Source organism: Archocentrus centrarchus (genome assembly GCF_007364275.1).
Source record: "Archocentrus centrarchus isolate MPI-CPG fArcCen1 chromosome 18 unlocalized genomic scaffold, fArcCen1 scaffold_23_ctg1, whole genome shotgun sequence".
Classification (NCBI taxonomy): Eukaryota; Metazoa; Chordata; class Actinopteri; order Cichliformes; family Cichlidae; genus Archocentrus; species Archocentrus centrarchus.
In genome coordinates, this window is record NW_022060145.1 from 6,955,526 (window position 1) to 6,971,113 (window position 15,588).

Below are 15,588 nucleotides of genomic sequence, written 5' to 3' on the forward strand. Positions count from 1 at the left end.
GATAACTCAATCAGTCTAATTTTCAGGTGAAGGTGAACCACAAATATGAACCACAAATATGAGAAATCCTTTTTTGTAGTTCAATAAACTTTGTTTTGTTTTTCCAGGTCTAAAAAAAGTCAGAAATTAGAAGCTGGAGGTGTTGGTGGTGGCATCAGGGATTTAGCTCCTGAATGTATCACGCTTTCATTTATTTGAAAAGTTGTGTTCTGATTGTTAGATTTTACCCAACAGATCTCCCTGGTTATAAAGAAGGGATTTGGATTGAACTACAATAGTTGCCACTTTTTTATTCTCTGTTGCTTCTGTCGTATCAGCAGGCATTCATGATACAGACTCTAAACTGTCTTCCAATGGAAGTGCTAGTCATTCTGACTGCAAAGAAGAGAAACTGGACAATGCATGTCTGTATACTTGAACAAATAAATTGCATTTTTATGACTGTTTCACCTTTTGCAATGGGACCGGACTGAGTTTTAAGTATTCTCTTCAGCACATGCTTCATAACAGCACATAAACATCCACAGCTGCCGGCATCAATGATACAACAAAACACTCTTGCCTAACGTATCCACATGACCTTGAGAACCCATGACCTCTAAGCCTAATGTATTGAACTGGAAAAACATCTCTGGAAGTAATACCCACAGAGGTCAGCGTTTACCATGTAATGCATAATTCAGACACACATATCTGCCAGTCAACTTAGTCATGTAATTTTCATGAGCAGGAACTCAAACCTAATTCTGTTACATACACCGCCAACACAAACTGGTTCTTGAAATATCCCTGGTAGGGTGAAAGGTCAGTCACTGTAGTAGTGTGTGGAGGTGGATTTAAAGGTTAGGTTTCTTGACCTTGAGCAGGAGTGTAAAAAAAGAGCGAAACAGTTTGTCTAACAGCAGTTACACTGCTGAGGATTGGGGTGTGATTAATTTATAGATCTGCGCCCTGTGCATGACTTCCTTGGATTGCTTACTCACATATGGTGGTTTACCTACTCTATCATGTTTCACATTACACCAGGTCTGTGGTGTTGCAGCTAAATCAAGGGAAAGGAATTGGATTATTGCCTAAAATACTTTTAGGTGATACTTCTTTTTTTTTTTTTTTTTTTTGCATTTTGTACCTCTGTTGTCTCCTTAACATCCACTAATGGATTTTTATTTTTTCTTAAGTATATTTCAGGTAGGAATAGCAATCTTATTCCTCTTAAAGCATCCTGTTCTTTATCAACTCTTCAGAAAGGCAGCACTGCTTAATCTTTACACTGAGCCAAATATTCTACCTCTCTACCAAATTTTAAACATACTTTATGAGCCATTTAATTCACATTTCTCTGTTTAATGTATTTGGCATATTTGTAAAGGTAAAATCTTCTCTGGAATTACGAAAAAAAACACGTTCGTTTAAGCCTTGCTTGGCTGCACAGCCTCATCCACGCCTTTGGTTTCTTAGCTTGGGGAGCATCCAGGGGTTGATGCATGTGTTTACAATATCGAACGTGAAAGCGTAATTTTGCTGCACAAAATCAAGTTTATTTTCCGCATTTTGTGTACTTTTGTTTTATTACTGTGAAATACTGGGTTGTTTTGCCTAATACCTCATCTGAAAATGATTCAAATGAAGGGAACATCTCTAAAGCTGGATCTTACAGCGCAATACTTTTGTTTGCACTGCCTGAAAACGTGTCTGTATATTGCACTACTATCAACAAATTCTTGGCCCTCTGAGAGATTTACAGTGTATTTGGTACCGAAGCAATTGCCTTTCCTTTATCTCAGCATATTAAGAGACACCAACGGCATTATTCAGCACTTTGTTCTCCACTCTCGGTGTGAAATGTGTGCAACTGAATTAGCCTGACAGGATGTGTTCTGTGCTGCAGCATCCGCTTAGAAGACAGTCTGCGACCAGAAATGTTCAGCTTTTGTCTGTTTAAGAGGATGCACGTTGAAGCAATATCAGCATATCATAAAGGCGTTAAAAGCTAATAAGAAAACATTTTACAGACAGTCTCCCTGCATGCATAATACACCTGTAATCCTGGGCTGTTGCTTGAAAGTAGATTCCTGTGTGAACTGAATGATGCGTGTGAGGTTGGCTCTGCTTTACACAGCCTTGTAGATTGTATATATTGATTGGCTTCCATTTTCACATCAAAGACGCAAAGAACCGCACAGTCCACATTAGGGATTAACAGTATTTCTTTGCAAGCAAAGATGAGTGATTTAGAGAGACATGAAACAAAGGCACACTCTGATATCCCCTCATAATCTTCAAGGATTAATGACCAAAAGCTGTTGGCCCGAGTTGAGCAATTAAATTGGATTGAGAACACATCTTTTTTAAGGGTAATCTCATTTTGAACTGCTGCTGTTCACATTCACAATCATTTTCTTGCCTTCCCGCAGTCCATCAGATAAAACTGCTAATAACAGAGTAAATCGACTCTTTCTCCCAAACAACATCATCACTTTTTGTCAGCCTCTGAAAGACAACAAAATGCTAGTTTAACATGATGAAACTCATGCTGCAACTTCCCAGCACAGACATGTAATCTGGGTTTCATGTGGGTAACGTAAGAGAGCAGGTGATACTTGAGGATACCGGTAGCTGCTGGCACAGATAAGGTTTGGTTAAGGTCTGCAGGTCTGTGTAAGAGGATGGATTGCAACATGTCTCGCCATTTACCCAGGGAAAAGGGTTTCCTCTCCAGCCTGTGGTTTATTAATAGCCAGCTGGTGGATGTCGGGCAGTGTCGATGCAGTGTTAGCAGCATTGACACGGTTAGTGTTTCACCTGTCACTGCTGGTGATAAGCTGTCATCAGAGCCTGCCTAATAGATTTTAGATGAGACTTTGGCCCAGAGTAAGTTGATGAATGTGTCATTTATTGCACTTTTTGTGATCTTGGCACAGCCATGGGCTGTTCGAGATTGTCCATCTGAGGATATACAACTGTATTTCTCAGGAGATCGACCAGAATTTGTCTTTGAAGGTAGAGTCAGTAATTTTTGAGGTTATTTAAGAGGAAAAAAAAAAAAGATGCTGTACTTATAAATATACACAGATTAGTGTGTAATTCTGCCTTCCAACAAATTGATGCACTCTCATAAACTTATGATGCTGGTTTGTAGAAGGCATCCTGTTCCCTCACCATATTTGAATACAGTGGCTGGGAAGGACAGCTCCCTTCTAATCACGTTTTATGTATGTGGCCTTTGCCAAAGAAACAAAAATGTGGAGGACAGAGCCGACGCCACTGGCATCTTAATAAAATGTTGCCCTCTTTCTCCTCACCTCAAGTCTCATCTCCTGAACTGAATTCAGGGCTCTAACACATAAAAATGTTCATAAACATGCTCATTTATTCCTTACTCGTACTGTCAGTAGATTAGAGAGGCGACCCTTCGGACAGCTGATGACGAGTTGGCTAAACAACAACAGCTGGTAATAAGCTAACATTATGTCAACTAATGCTAGGCTCGAGCATCCTAAAAATCACACTTTCCCTCTGATAAACAGCTTGACTACATTCTCGCATTGTATGACAGTTTATTCACCAAGTCTCCAAGTCTAACAATATTAGATCCACTTGGAAGAGTTTCACTAACACCAGCGGGCAGCAGCTAACAGCGGCAAAAACAGCAGCGCTTGCCAACAGAAAAGTTCAGCATCCTCAACAGCTTGCCTCAGTATCGCCGTCATTGGTCAGAAATGAGCCTCTCTGACTCATTGACTCGTATAGGACTCCTTTAACCGCTGAGATAAAGAGTGGACTGACCGCCTTCCACAGATAGGAAAAAGCTCTGGGGTGGATCCAGATCCAGTCCAAACAGTAGTAGAAACACACTGGCCGGCCTTGGCCATTATTAAATTTAGACTGCACCCTATGTTTTTGATCCTTCTTGCCTGACTAAAACATGTTTGTCCTATAGCACCCACCGTAGTTAGGATTATGCACTTGAATTGTGAGGGGTAAGAAAACAGAACTCTATCAGCCATCTACGTCAAGCAGTGAAAATTTTACACACTGTAACTTTAATAATTAATACCAACATAACAGCTTGTGCATTCAATCAATCACAAAAATTTTTATTTATTTTTTTTTCTGTTGACCAGTTCAGCAGAGGTGCTTATTACAAATTCTAAATGTGCACCTACTACTGCTGTGCCTGATACCCCTGGAATCAGAGTACCCTCTGAGATGAACAATATGTGACTAAAACAGAGTGATCTTATTAAGCAGCACATATTTAATATGCCAATATGATTTCTCATGCAGTAGACTAAACTGCTTGCAATCTCAAGCAGAACACAATTGGCTAAGATATGCGTGGAATGATAATGTACAGTATGCAATATTGCTAAAATGAACTGGAGTGAGGAGAAATGTTTATTGCTGTTGGGGTTTATGATTGCACTGATTCAAAGGGGCATTAAATTATGTTTTCGTGTTGCTTGTGGATTGCTTGTTTAGTGATATTTGTGCCCCCAGAATAACTGGCAATCGCGCCACTGTGTGTGCCTTGGAAGGTTTTATTGGGTTCATCCTCACATCTCAGCATGAGTTTCATTTTTTTTTTTTTATTTGGGGTTGTGAGGAGTTATGATTCAGAGTGAACACTTCTCATTACGCAGCTGCAGTGCAATATCCACTGTGTTAAGAGGCGAGGAAAGTGGTTTGGTTAAGGAAAGGAAAAACAATAATTTGGTCGTCTTGCATGAGTGCAGATTTTTTATTTGTTGCTGCTCAGTGAGATGATATTATTATTATTATTTTTTTTTTTTTTTTGGGTTGACCCGACACATTTTTCAACTGGCTGAGCAGAAAAGCACCACTTTAGCAGCTCTGGCTGTAATTTTTTCGATGTTGCTTTGGACACTTTCCGATGTCGTATACAGTACGCCTCAGTGGGCGCTGATCTGTAAGAGTGGGCTCAGCAGACAGCAGCTTCATGTCAGGGGGTGTAATAAAAGAATGTGACACAGGCCCAGCCTACAGGGTGCACGGTGGCAGCAGGTGGGGCCGCGCTAATGACAGATCCACTCGAGCGGGTGCCATTGAGCCTCACGTCCAACTGTAACTGCTTGGCTGGCATCCATGTTGAACAGCCTCATATAACCACTGGTGCAGGATGTGAGTTTGAAATCTGTGTGCCGACTGGACTGTAGTAAGAGTTATTTGTTTTTGACTGTTTCTCAGTAATGCTGCCTGTTTGTGCTTCATGTGGCAGCAGGACAGTTTTATTAAAATTATGGCCTGCTGCTCAGTTTTTATTATGGCTTCAGGAAAGTTCCGTACTTGGATGTGTCATTTAAGGTAGTGCTGAGTCATACACCTCATCTCTGTTTACAGTTGTAGGAAAAGGGGGAAGAAGAAGGAGGAGGAAGAAGAGGGAAAAAGTTCATAGATATGCTGAGCTCACCAATTCTTCCTCTGTCTCTTCCAGATATCCCCAAATGATTGTGGTACCTCATTGAACACGAGATATTTTGTTAGGTAAGATAGAAGCAAACAAATACTGAACCCACTGGGGTCCACTAAACATCAGAGTGGCACGCTTTTGCCCTGTTGTGGAAATTGGGTTTTTTGTATTTCTGCCACCTTTTGAAGGGAGGTAACCTTTTCCCTGGACCATATTTGTCTGTGATTGATGGCAGTTGGATGCAGCGCACCCCACGCACTCCGGTGCCCACTGATACAGACCATCTGGGCAGGTAGTGCAGCCCAGTGTCATTGCAGCCATACGTTATGGTTATACCAGTTCCAGGATGATAGTAGAATCACTTTGCAGATGGAGGCGTAGATGAAGGCAAACACATTGCTGGAAGAACAAGGGGCTGAGTTTGCGTATTCTGACAGACGTTTTTATTGTTGCATCGTTATGATTTGTGTCTAGGGGTAAAAACGACAGTAAATATGACTGCACAGTAAAGCTTGCATGTGCAAACTCTCCTACATAATCTGCTGCTGCTGTGCTTTGAAAGTAAGCCTCATGATGACAACCCCTGCACAACCCCACTGAGTCTCTGATGTCCTCTAAAGACCATTCTTAATTGATCTCCAATTACAAAGAGCAGGCAGATTCTCCCTAAATCAGGATGTCGGGTATACCTGTTAAAGCTGCTGCCTGAATACTCTTGTTTTAGACAGTGTTGAGCTTGTTTTGAATTTGCATTAGCCTCAGTTTTTGCTTTTCTGCATCCATTTTTTTTTAAAGTCCTTAAAGCATCTTAGAAGTCTTTTTTTGTTTTGTTTTGCCAATAAACCTTAGCAGACACACTGTTTCTTGTATTGCAACTTAATGGAATTCTTTCTCTTATCTAGGGCTAAATGTACTCCTGATTGAAGAATTTTTTTTTTGTCTTATGTTAATGACTTGCAACTGAAAAGGCTTAATGTCCCATTTCTAGTCCTCATTCAATTTCATTTCCTCTTAAAATTGTGCTGCTTTGCTTGCAGTTCTTAGAAAGTTTCAGAAAAAATGTACTCCTGTTCCGAGTTTTCTGTCACGACCAAAACTCACAGCAGCCATCAGACGGGCTGGATCATCGATGCCTGGTGTCACATGTCCTTTTTTCCCTTTAAAATCTATATTGGACAAAGATTTATTGTTTGTTTTTTGAATAACCTCTTGACACCTTGCAGTGTACTTTTTGTCAGGCTGTGTGCTACGTCACGGAAAAGACGGGGGGGGGGAGCATGTCTGCTCTCTGTTATTTACATTGTTCTTTTTGTCAAGAGCCGCTGATGTTATAAAATCTGTGTTGCGTGTCATGCGTGGTTGTTTAAAGGTAAGTGCTTTTCATCTAAATACTGCTGAGATGAAAGAAATGGAAGCACAGCATGCTTGCTTTTAGCAAGATAACACGACATTATTGTAAAGATCACCAGAAATGATATCTTCCAGGTATGTATTTGGGCTGTTAGAAGGCTGTGTGCGCTGCCCTCGGGTTTCAAGATCAATTGCGCCCTCTACTGTCTTCTTTTTTGCAGGCAACTGATACATGGTGAAGTAAAAAAGAAGTCCGATAGTATCCATGACCTCTTGGCTATGTTTGTTTAATAGAAGATGCTCTTTTTCCATCTTGTTGTGAGGAGTTGGAAGACACACAACTAGAGTGAGTTGAAAGCCAGTTTATGCGAGCTGTTCTTCTTATTTTAACATGTCTGCTTGTAAATCCACAATTTTTTCCATTTCTTTCTTTTTTGGCCTAATTTAAAAGATATAAGACCACCCGCCTGTCAGCAGTTGCTTTGAAGCAGTGGTCTGCAGTGTCTGCTTCTTGTCCTAAAAGAACAGGCACTCACATTAGTTTCACTGATCGGATGCCGGCTGTGTCACAATGGAGGACTGGAACTTAGAGTAACTTGTGTTGTACTCAAGGGAAAAAGGCTTGAAAATCCCATACTGTGAGGCGCAGTGAACAATGCTTGAGTCCTGTTTCTCCTATTTATAGCACTGATTAAAAAATAAAAACACAAACCAACAAAAACAAACAGCACCGTTTAGTACATGTTGTTTTGCTTGTAGGGGCAGCACGAGGTGTGGTGGTTAGCACTGTTGCCTCACAGCAAGAAGGTTCTGGGTTTGAATCCATCTTTGCCCTGTGTGGCGTTTGCATGATTTCCCCGTGTTTTTGTGGGTTTCTCTGGGTACTCTGGTTTCTTCCCACTGTCCAAAGACATGCAGTTAGTGGGGTTAGGTTAATTTCTCATTCTGAATTGCCCGTAGGTGTGAATGGTTGTGCGTCTTTCTTTGTTAGCCCTGTGACAGGCTGGCCACCTGCCCAGGCTGTACCCTGCAGCTTGTCCTATGACAGCTGGGATAGGCTCCAGTCTCCTCTTCCCTGAAAATGGATGGATGTTTTGCCTGTACTCACATAGTTTTGCTGCCACTTAGTGGACAACATGAAAACTGTTCTTTTACAGATAAATCTAATATCTGTAATGAAACTGAGCTGTTACAAAAGCAATGCATATTGCATAGCTTTCACTGTAACAGGACCACAGCAGAAAAAAGTCTTACTTGCTCACATTCATCACTTGCAATAGAAGAACCTAGCTAATGGATATATAAAAAGATTAAACCTAGATAAAACAGTGTACCATACAACATACATGTATAGTTTTTTTTTTCTTCAGTTTTTCTCATCAGTGTATAAAGACACTTTCTTGCACACAGTATATACTCAAAACCCAAACTCCAGTAAAGTTAGTTCAAGGCAATATAGAAGAGCTGATTGTCATCAATCTAGCCATCAGTCTAAAGCAGTTCACCACCTGTGGTCAAACAAGGAAATAATTCACATTTTGCCCCATATATTTGCTTCATTATTATAATTGTTTACAAATTCTTGACAAATTACAGCTAGTCTGAAAACATCTGTGGCATAGCTACAGCTGCTTAAGCATTCAAATAACACTAATCAGTCTCTCATAAAATCAGCTAAGACCAACTATAAATGTTCTGTTAGCCTGTGTTTGCAGACAAGAAATTATAAGTATACCAGCAAATATTGCCTAATGTTTGTCCCGTTAAGTCTTGTGTTTACAAGTGAAATATGTAGCTAATTAGATCAGAAACATCTAGTAATTGTGTAATGCTGTTGATGCATCTTACAAATGTCATCAGTTGCATTTTTAGCTTAAGGAGAAGAAAACATAGCTTAGCAATGCCTTTTCAGAAAAGCAAATTCAGCAGCTGAAATGCATAAATGAACATTAAACATTCAAAAGTCTGAATGGCTGTAATTTCCTTGCCCACTGATAGGTGGAGAGGTTACATCTGTCTGTCAGCAGAAAATTATGAACAGATTTCAATGAGAACTTCTGTAGTTGTTGGGGGTGGTACACACAACAATTGATTACGTTTTGGTTCTCATCTAAATTACGATCTAGATCCAGGAATTTTTTTAAAGGATTCTTTACCATTGTTAGATTAGACAATATTCACATATTTGCATTATCTCGAAAAGTTTTGAAAACCAAAATTGATTAAACTTGAAAGGTCCACAGTCAAAATCACCAAAAATATTAAAAATCCCTCTCTCTCATTATTGGCTATATTTCAAAATTAGTGTCACAGTGAATTTTTCATCTGTTGCAATAAAATTTGTTACTCTGGTATAAACAGTTACTGCTGGTAATTCCTTGTTCTTTTCTATTTTTAAATTAAAATACTCACAATAATGCAAAGTGCACTACAAACCCTACACAAAAATCTCACACACACACACACACACACACACACACACACACACACACACACACACACACACACACACACACACACAATTCATAATTCAGCAAATGTTTCTTTTTTTCATTTAGTTTTTTTTTTTTTTTTAGAGGATGCTATTAGGATACATAAACTGAATAAAAGATATCCAATCTATATATGCCATTATCCGTTCATATTTAACAGTTTTTAAAGCCCATAAAATAAATTTCTAGTCTCTGTGATCAAGTAATTTATGATGGAGTATGATGACATTGGGTGGTAGAGCTGCAACGAGAGCTGCAACGAGTGTCACTGTATAACCGGAGCGTTTCACCTACATTAGCAGCATTAAAGTTGAGCATCGTTGTGACCAATTTCTGTCATTTGGAAAAAATTACCCTTTAACACAGAGTGGATCATCGCTGACATGTCTTTCCGTGCCTCCACTGCTCTCTACACTCGCGTGCGTGTGTGTGTGTTTGCTGTGCTGAGAATTTTAGCTCTAGCTGCCGGAATGGATTGCCACCATTAGCACTAGCGACCGTTTGGTATCAATGGTAGACCTGCAATTGAAACGCATTTAGGAGGACGCGTGTGAAGACAAAGCATTACGACATTAAGATTAAAACCTTGACTGGGAAACAGGTGGAGGTCCTTCATCAACCACCTGATCAGCAAGTGTCAACATGAAGAAAAGAGAACTTTGTAGCTGCTCCATCCACCGCAGTTTGTTTCACACAGCGAAAAATCTGCGGAAGTTAAAATATGCAGACCAACTGTTAATAAGACAAAAGTATTTCTTTTCCGATTACTTGATTAGTCGATGGAATAATCGATAGAATACTCGATTTCAAAAATAACTGATAGTTGCAGCCCAAGTGCTATCTATTGCAGTGTAGTATCAGCAAATAGAAAATTTGGGGTGGTCGAGGTATGCGCTCTGCTGAGTGCCCTTCTGCAGTAGTTTTAACTGTAACGCTTAATTCACTGAAATACAGCAAGCTGCCATTTAGAAAAGCTTTTCACTCTGGGTTTGAAAATGTCCAGTGAAGACAATTCCAATGTATTTATCAGTGCTTTAACTAACAATTAAAACTGCAGTATTCAGAGCACTGCTGCCTTTCTCTATTCGAGCATATAGCCATATTGTTTGAATGCACTTTATGGGAACTGTCACTGGATAAAGCAAGCAAGGACTCCATGAAGTGTGGGCGCCACAGTTCGCTGGCCCATACTCAGTGAGCAGAACATTCACTTCACACATTATGTGGTTCTGACCAGAATACAACCTTTTACAAAGTAAAGAACATGTTAAAAAGCTGTATATGTTCTAGCTTACAGTACCAGACTTTGCACTTCTTTACACAGCCTATTTTATTTTTATCACTGATTACAATAGAACAGCCTGCTGAGCCTGCTGGGTAGAAGAGGATGTCTGCTCCTTTATGTGACCGGTAACAACTGATTTGATGGGCTGATAATATTTGAATTGTGAGCATTAATATGCTTTTGAGTTTTAAAACTGTTTGGATCAAATGATGTCCTACATTGAACGTGCTGTACCATTTCACCACTGCTTTTAGTCGTTTTCATTTGCAGTGCATTGCGCTGTTTTTACCGGTTACCCTGATAACTTTTTTAAAGAGGTTTGCAGATGAATTTGTCAAGTTTGCTGTGGTACAGTATACCATTTATTCTATGTTATCTGTGTTGATAGTTTACACGCACCTTCTGTTTCAATCCACCTGCGGCCACTGCTTCATGGCTCAACTCGTCTGATTCATCACTCTCATCACACTTCAGTTGCTGTTCACCAGCTTCCTGTGGCTCAAGTGCATTTACATTTGCTTTTTCGCACCCTTAGTTCAGAAGACAGTGAGGCTGTGGCTCGCCAGTCTGTGCTGAGTCACAAACACCTACAGCCTTCCAGGATTTCATTTAACGAAGTGCTCTGTATGCTCATTTTTGATCCAACAGGAAACAACGGGAGGAAGAAAGTAGGGTAGAAGGAAAAAAAGACACGAAGCCCACCACTTAGGACAAATGACAACCATCTCAAGCACGTAAGTGCATGTGGGCAGCAGAGCACCTACCTGCTTTAGATGGTGAAGTGTTGATTTCTTCATGTAACAAGATGTTTGTGCCGTGTAGAACCTTGGTCTGTGAAATGATCAGGCCTCGTTATTAGTGAAGATCTCTATGCACTTAAAATTCCAACTTTATCCCAATTATGAGACACTTATGCTGCTATTGGCGCTTTCTTTCTCCAAACCCATATAGTTAATCAGATTGTTTTTAGATTGTTTTCCTCAAGTGGTGTGAAATAGGCTTCAGTATGTGTGGAGATGATTTACCCCAGAGACACTTGATTATTCCATCCTATTCTCTGGAGTGTCTAATATAATGAAAAGTCATTACTGCTCCAGCATAATTAGGATACCCTTTGAGAAGCCATGCTCAGCTGGTTTGGAGCAGTCCTTGAACTGGGGCTGAACAAGGGTTCATATTGAGTGTCTATACTTTTGACACTTTCTCAGAGTGCTACTTAGGTTTACTGTAATGTCATTTACTCGGTTAACTTGCGCTATGTATGTATGTAGGTATGTATGTAGGTACGTACGTACGTACACAGTGGCAAGAGGATGTGCTTACAACATGGTTTATAGTTGTGTGGTGGCCAACAGCAGCATCATAAATTTTTGTAGTCAACGTCATCAATTACGTTGATGAATCGCTGCAGCCCTAGTAGATGATAGGTTACATCTCAGCACTCCAGGATTTTAAGAAGCCAAGAGGATGTCCACACAGAAATGTTAATGAAATTAGAGGACCTGTGGTGGTGAGAGGCAAAATAAGCAGTGAAATGTGAACAGGTGCTGGGTTAAAGTAGTCTGAACTTTAAGACGGGTGATTGAAGCAAAACACAACGGGGAAAATCTCCATCACTGAGTCATTGTTATCATGTGCATTAACATATTATGAAATAATTGTATTCTGACTTACTCCTTGATAATTAGTATCAGTGACAACTGTCTACTGCTACAAAGTGACAAAGAGCAAATTGCTTTAAATGTGGATGGAGCTAAAGCTTTGTAGCAGGAATTTTCTGATAGTTGATGCCTCAGATTTTCAAAAATTTACTAATATATGTATTATTGTTTGTACAAATAATACACCGCTCCAATAGCCAATAGAATTTCAAGGCAAACTAAGGCTCTAGTGAATGGTGTGGTTGTCTGAAAAGGTTCATGTTAACGAACTTAAATGAAGTCAGTAATTTATCTAGCCACAGTACTGCTGAGTCCTTGTAATTCCCCTGACCTCAGTGGAAGAAAATATAGCAGGGCAAAAAGCATAAACAGTCTACTTTAGCTGAGTATGAAAGAGAGAGGTGGTTGGTATTCTAATGCAGGTGTCCTGCTGCAGTAAATGCTGGTCAGATTCCTTTTAGGAGAACCATTTACAAAAGAAATAGAGTTCGCATTGGTGATTTAAAGGTTCTTAACCTTCAGAATAGCTGCAGACATTCTTTTGTGCATGTTTCTTTATCTGTAATTACATATATACATAGTTTAGAGAGCCTCCCCCTGAGTGAGTGGGTTTGCTGAAGGTGGAAAACTCGCCCCTTTCAATGGTACCTCAACTTCTCTCTGACAGAGGCCCCGAGCAGCAAAGAACACACAGCAGGCAGGAAGCAGGTTAATGGAGTGGGTGCAAATTGGTACTTGATTGCAGTGGTTGGCTGTTCTTATTTCTGAATTGAACTGCTGTCACACAGTTCACGAAATGAATTGTGTGTGGGTGGCATAGGGAGCGGAAGTGTTTTTCATTCTATTTAGCTCTTTTGATGTGTCACATCAGGCAAGCATCTCCTCTGTAGTTTTTGCATGTTCCAAGCAAAGGATGAGGATAGAAAAGATGTGGGCCTTAGCGTTTTTCTGACCTGTTGACCGTCTCCGTAATCCTGAGGATCTTTCAGAAAGTCAGCCTGACTTTGCCACGTAAGCGGGAGCAGGATCAGCTCTGAAGAGGCAATTACTTTACATCTCAGGGCGGATAAAGGCGTGGAAGCAGGAGACTTTCTCAGATGTTTTGAGTACTGAATCAGTGTTGCATCAGAAACCATTCTGATACATACAGATGATCTTGTTATCTCTTGCCTCTATTATGTTTTTCTGTTATACTGTACCTCACTGACATCATTTTCATTGTAAATTAGAGGATTTTGTTTGTTTTTCTTTTGTTATTTCAGACATTTACAGAAATCCTGTTGTGAAAAAAATATTTTATTTATCTCTTAGTGATTTGAATTCAATTTCAGTTGTAGTAGATGGGCTACAATATGTTAAAACTGCCGCCCTGTCATTAATCTTCTATAAAATTGTCATCAGCATTTGCAAGAAGAGACTTTAAATTATGCACAAGCAGCGTTGCACATAATTTAAATATTTACACCAGCGTGAGAGATCAGCTCTAACTTACTCACTGCCATGGACACAGCGTGGTTTTCTCCTCCCATTCCCAGCAGGAGATGCAGTTAAAAGGCAGCAAGCAAGGGGAAAAAAAAATGGTTATCTACAGGATGAGCTCTCTAACCTCCCTCCAATTTTTCCCTCCCTGTGTGAGGAAAGGTCTGTTGGAAAGAGCAGCAGCAACACTCTCCACAGCATGCTTGTGCCTTTCTCAGAGTGCTCAATGAATCTAGGTGCTCAAGTGGTTCAGAGCAGCTTTTGCAGTGCAGAGATCAGCCAGCAAGCTCTCACTTTCATAGTGGGAAAACTAGAGAAGGGAGGGGGGCTGCAGAGTGTGCGCGTAAAAATTCAAAACTCACCAGAAGCACGCATGTTTTACTCCCACTCCTATTGCTCTACGTACAGCCCACCTAACCAGGGTGAATATAAAGGAGAAGTTTGGACAGGAGAACAGATTTTAAATTTAATGTGAGGTTCCCAGCATCTCGTTGGATTTTTTTTTTTTTTCCCTAATATTTTCACTTGCAAGCGACCCAGTTGTGGGAGGGAAAGTGTGTGAAATCTAGCGGGACTTCCAGATCACTAAGTGAGAAAGTCTGCAGTGCATCATGGGGGCTTTAATGGTCATCTTCTCTCTTCAGCCAAAACAAAGACGTAAGACAGGTAGGCAAGTCTGAAGATTTTGTTAATTGCCTAACAAGAAAAGTAATGTTCAGTCTTTCACTGTATGATGTATTTCATACAGATAATTATGTTGTGTGTGTGTGTGTGTGTGTTTTCTGGACTTGTGAATGCACAAAGTTCCCCTTTAATCTTCTGTTTTATAATCCCATCTGAATTCATTGTGCCACACCAGCAGTCCATGAAATTGACTTGAAATTCGCCACGTTTTGGTAAACGTTTGCGGCAGAACTCCACAAACTTGCTCGACTTTTTTCCATTTGCTTTTCCTCAGTATTGATTTTTTTTTCCTGTGACAGTATACACACAGACACCCAGCATGCCACACGTGACTCTCTGCCAACGCAGTCGCACAAGCTTATGTTACATCCCCAATAATGTGCTGATCAGCATCACCATCACAGCTTGTCACTGTAACAAAACACAAGGAAGGCCAGTCTTTATTAACGAACAATGAAATATTTAGTGGGTGGCCGGTGGACAATAACTGACAGAGGTTATATTTAGTGGTGTAGTGGGAGAGAGACAGAATGGATGACAGGTAAAGTATAGAAAGTCATATTTCACTTGGGTATTGTTAGAAGGTTTGAAAGCAAAATGAATGAGAGACTCTTTGTAACTCTCTCAAGCAATAGATCACAGAGTGCGCTCTGTAAGCACATTTTACAGAGACCTAGAAAGGAGAACATGGGATCCAGACACACAATCTAGCAGTAGATTTCTTGCATGTATTGTGCCATTTACTGTGCATACATACAGTGTTTATAGCTAATGCAAACTCAGACATTTCAAAATAAATATTTTTTGTGCCTGTTGATCTGTTGATTGCTAGTAGATTGATGATAGATGTACACTAAAAAATTATTCTGAAACGGTGGGTTAATGGTTTAAGAGAGAGCCAAACAGGTTTCACACTGCTAGCTGCCCATGTTGCTAAAATCTCTTATAGCTGGCTAGCTGAGCAACTAACTACAAATTAACCTTGTGGGTTGGCTGCAAAGAGAGATGCACCAGTTACAATTTTCTTGGCCAATACCACATTTTTTCCCGAGGTGTGACATGCTGATGCGGACTTCCGATTCCAACTGAATTCCGATTTCCTGTCTAAGAACAGTAACTAACAGCATGTACAGACAAAAATCAACTTTTCTTTAATGGAAAATATTATTTTCAAAATAGAAGAAATTATTAAACCTTGCAATTTCT

At 40.1% G+C, this 15,588-nt stretch overlaps 1 protein-coding gene across 2 annotated transcripts in view; it reads left to right on the top strand.

Annotated features, from left to right (window-relative positions):
* Positions 1-15,588, top strand: part of kcnip4a (potassium voltage-gated channel interacting protein 4a) — a 141,820-nt gene that overhangs the window by 64,467 nt on the left and 61,765 nt on the right. The window contains exon 1 of one of the 2 annotated variants that reach the window (XM_030722573.1): positions 14,236-14,364. The exons of the other annotated variant lie outside the window; for it this stretch is intronic. Within the exon in view, the coding sequence (XP_030578433.1) occupies positions 14,310-14,364 (55 nt within the window). The 5' untranslated portion in view covers positions 14,236-14,309. Of the gene's footprint in view, positions 1-14,235; positions 14,365-15,588 lie in introns of those variants that run through there. 2 annotated transcript variants of the gene reach the window in all.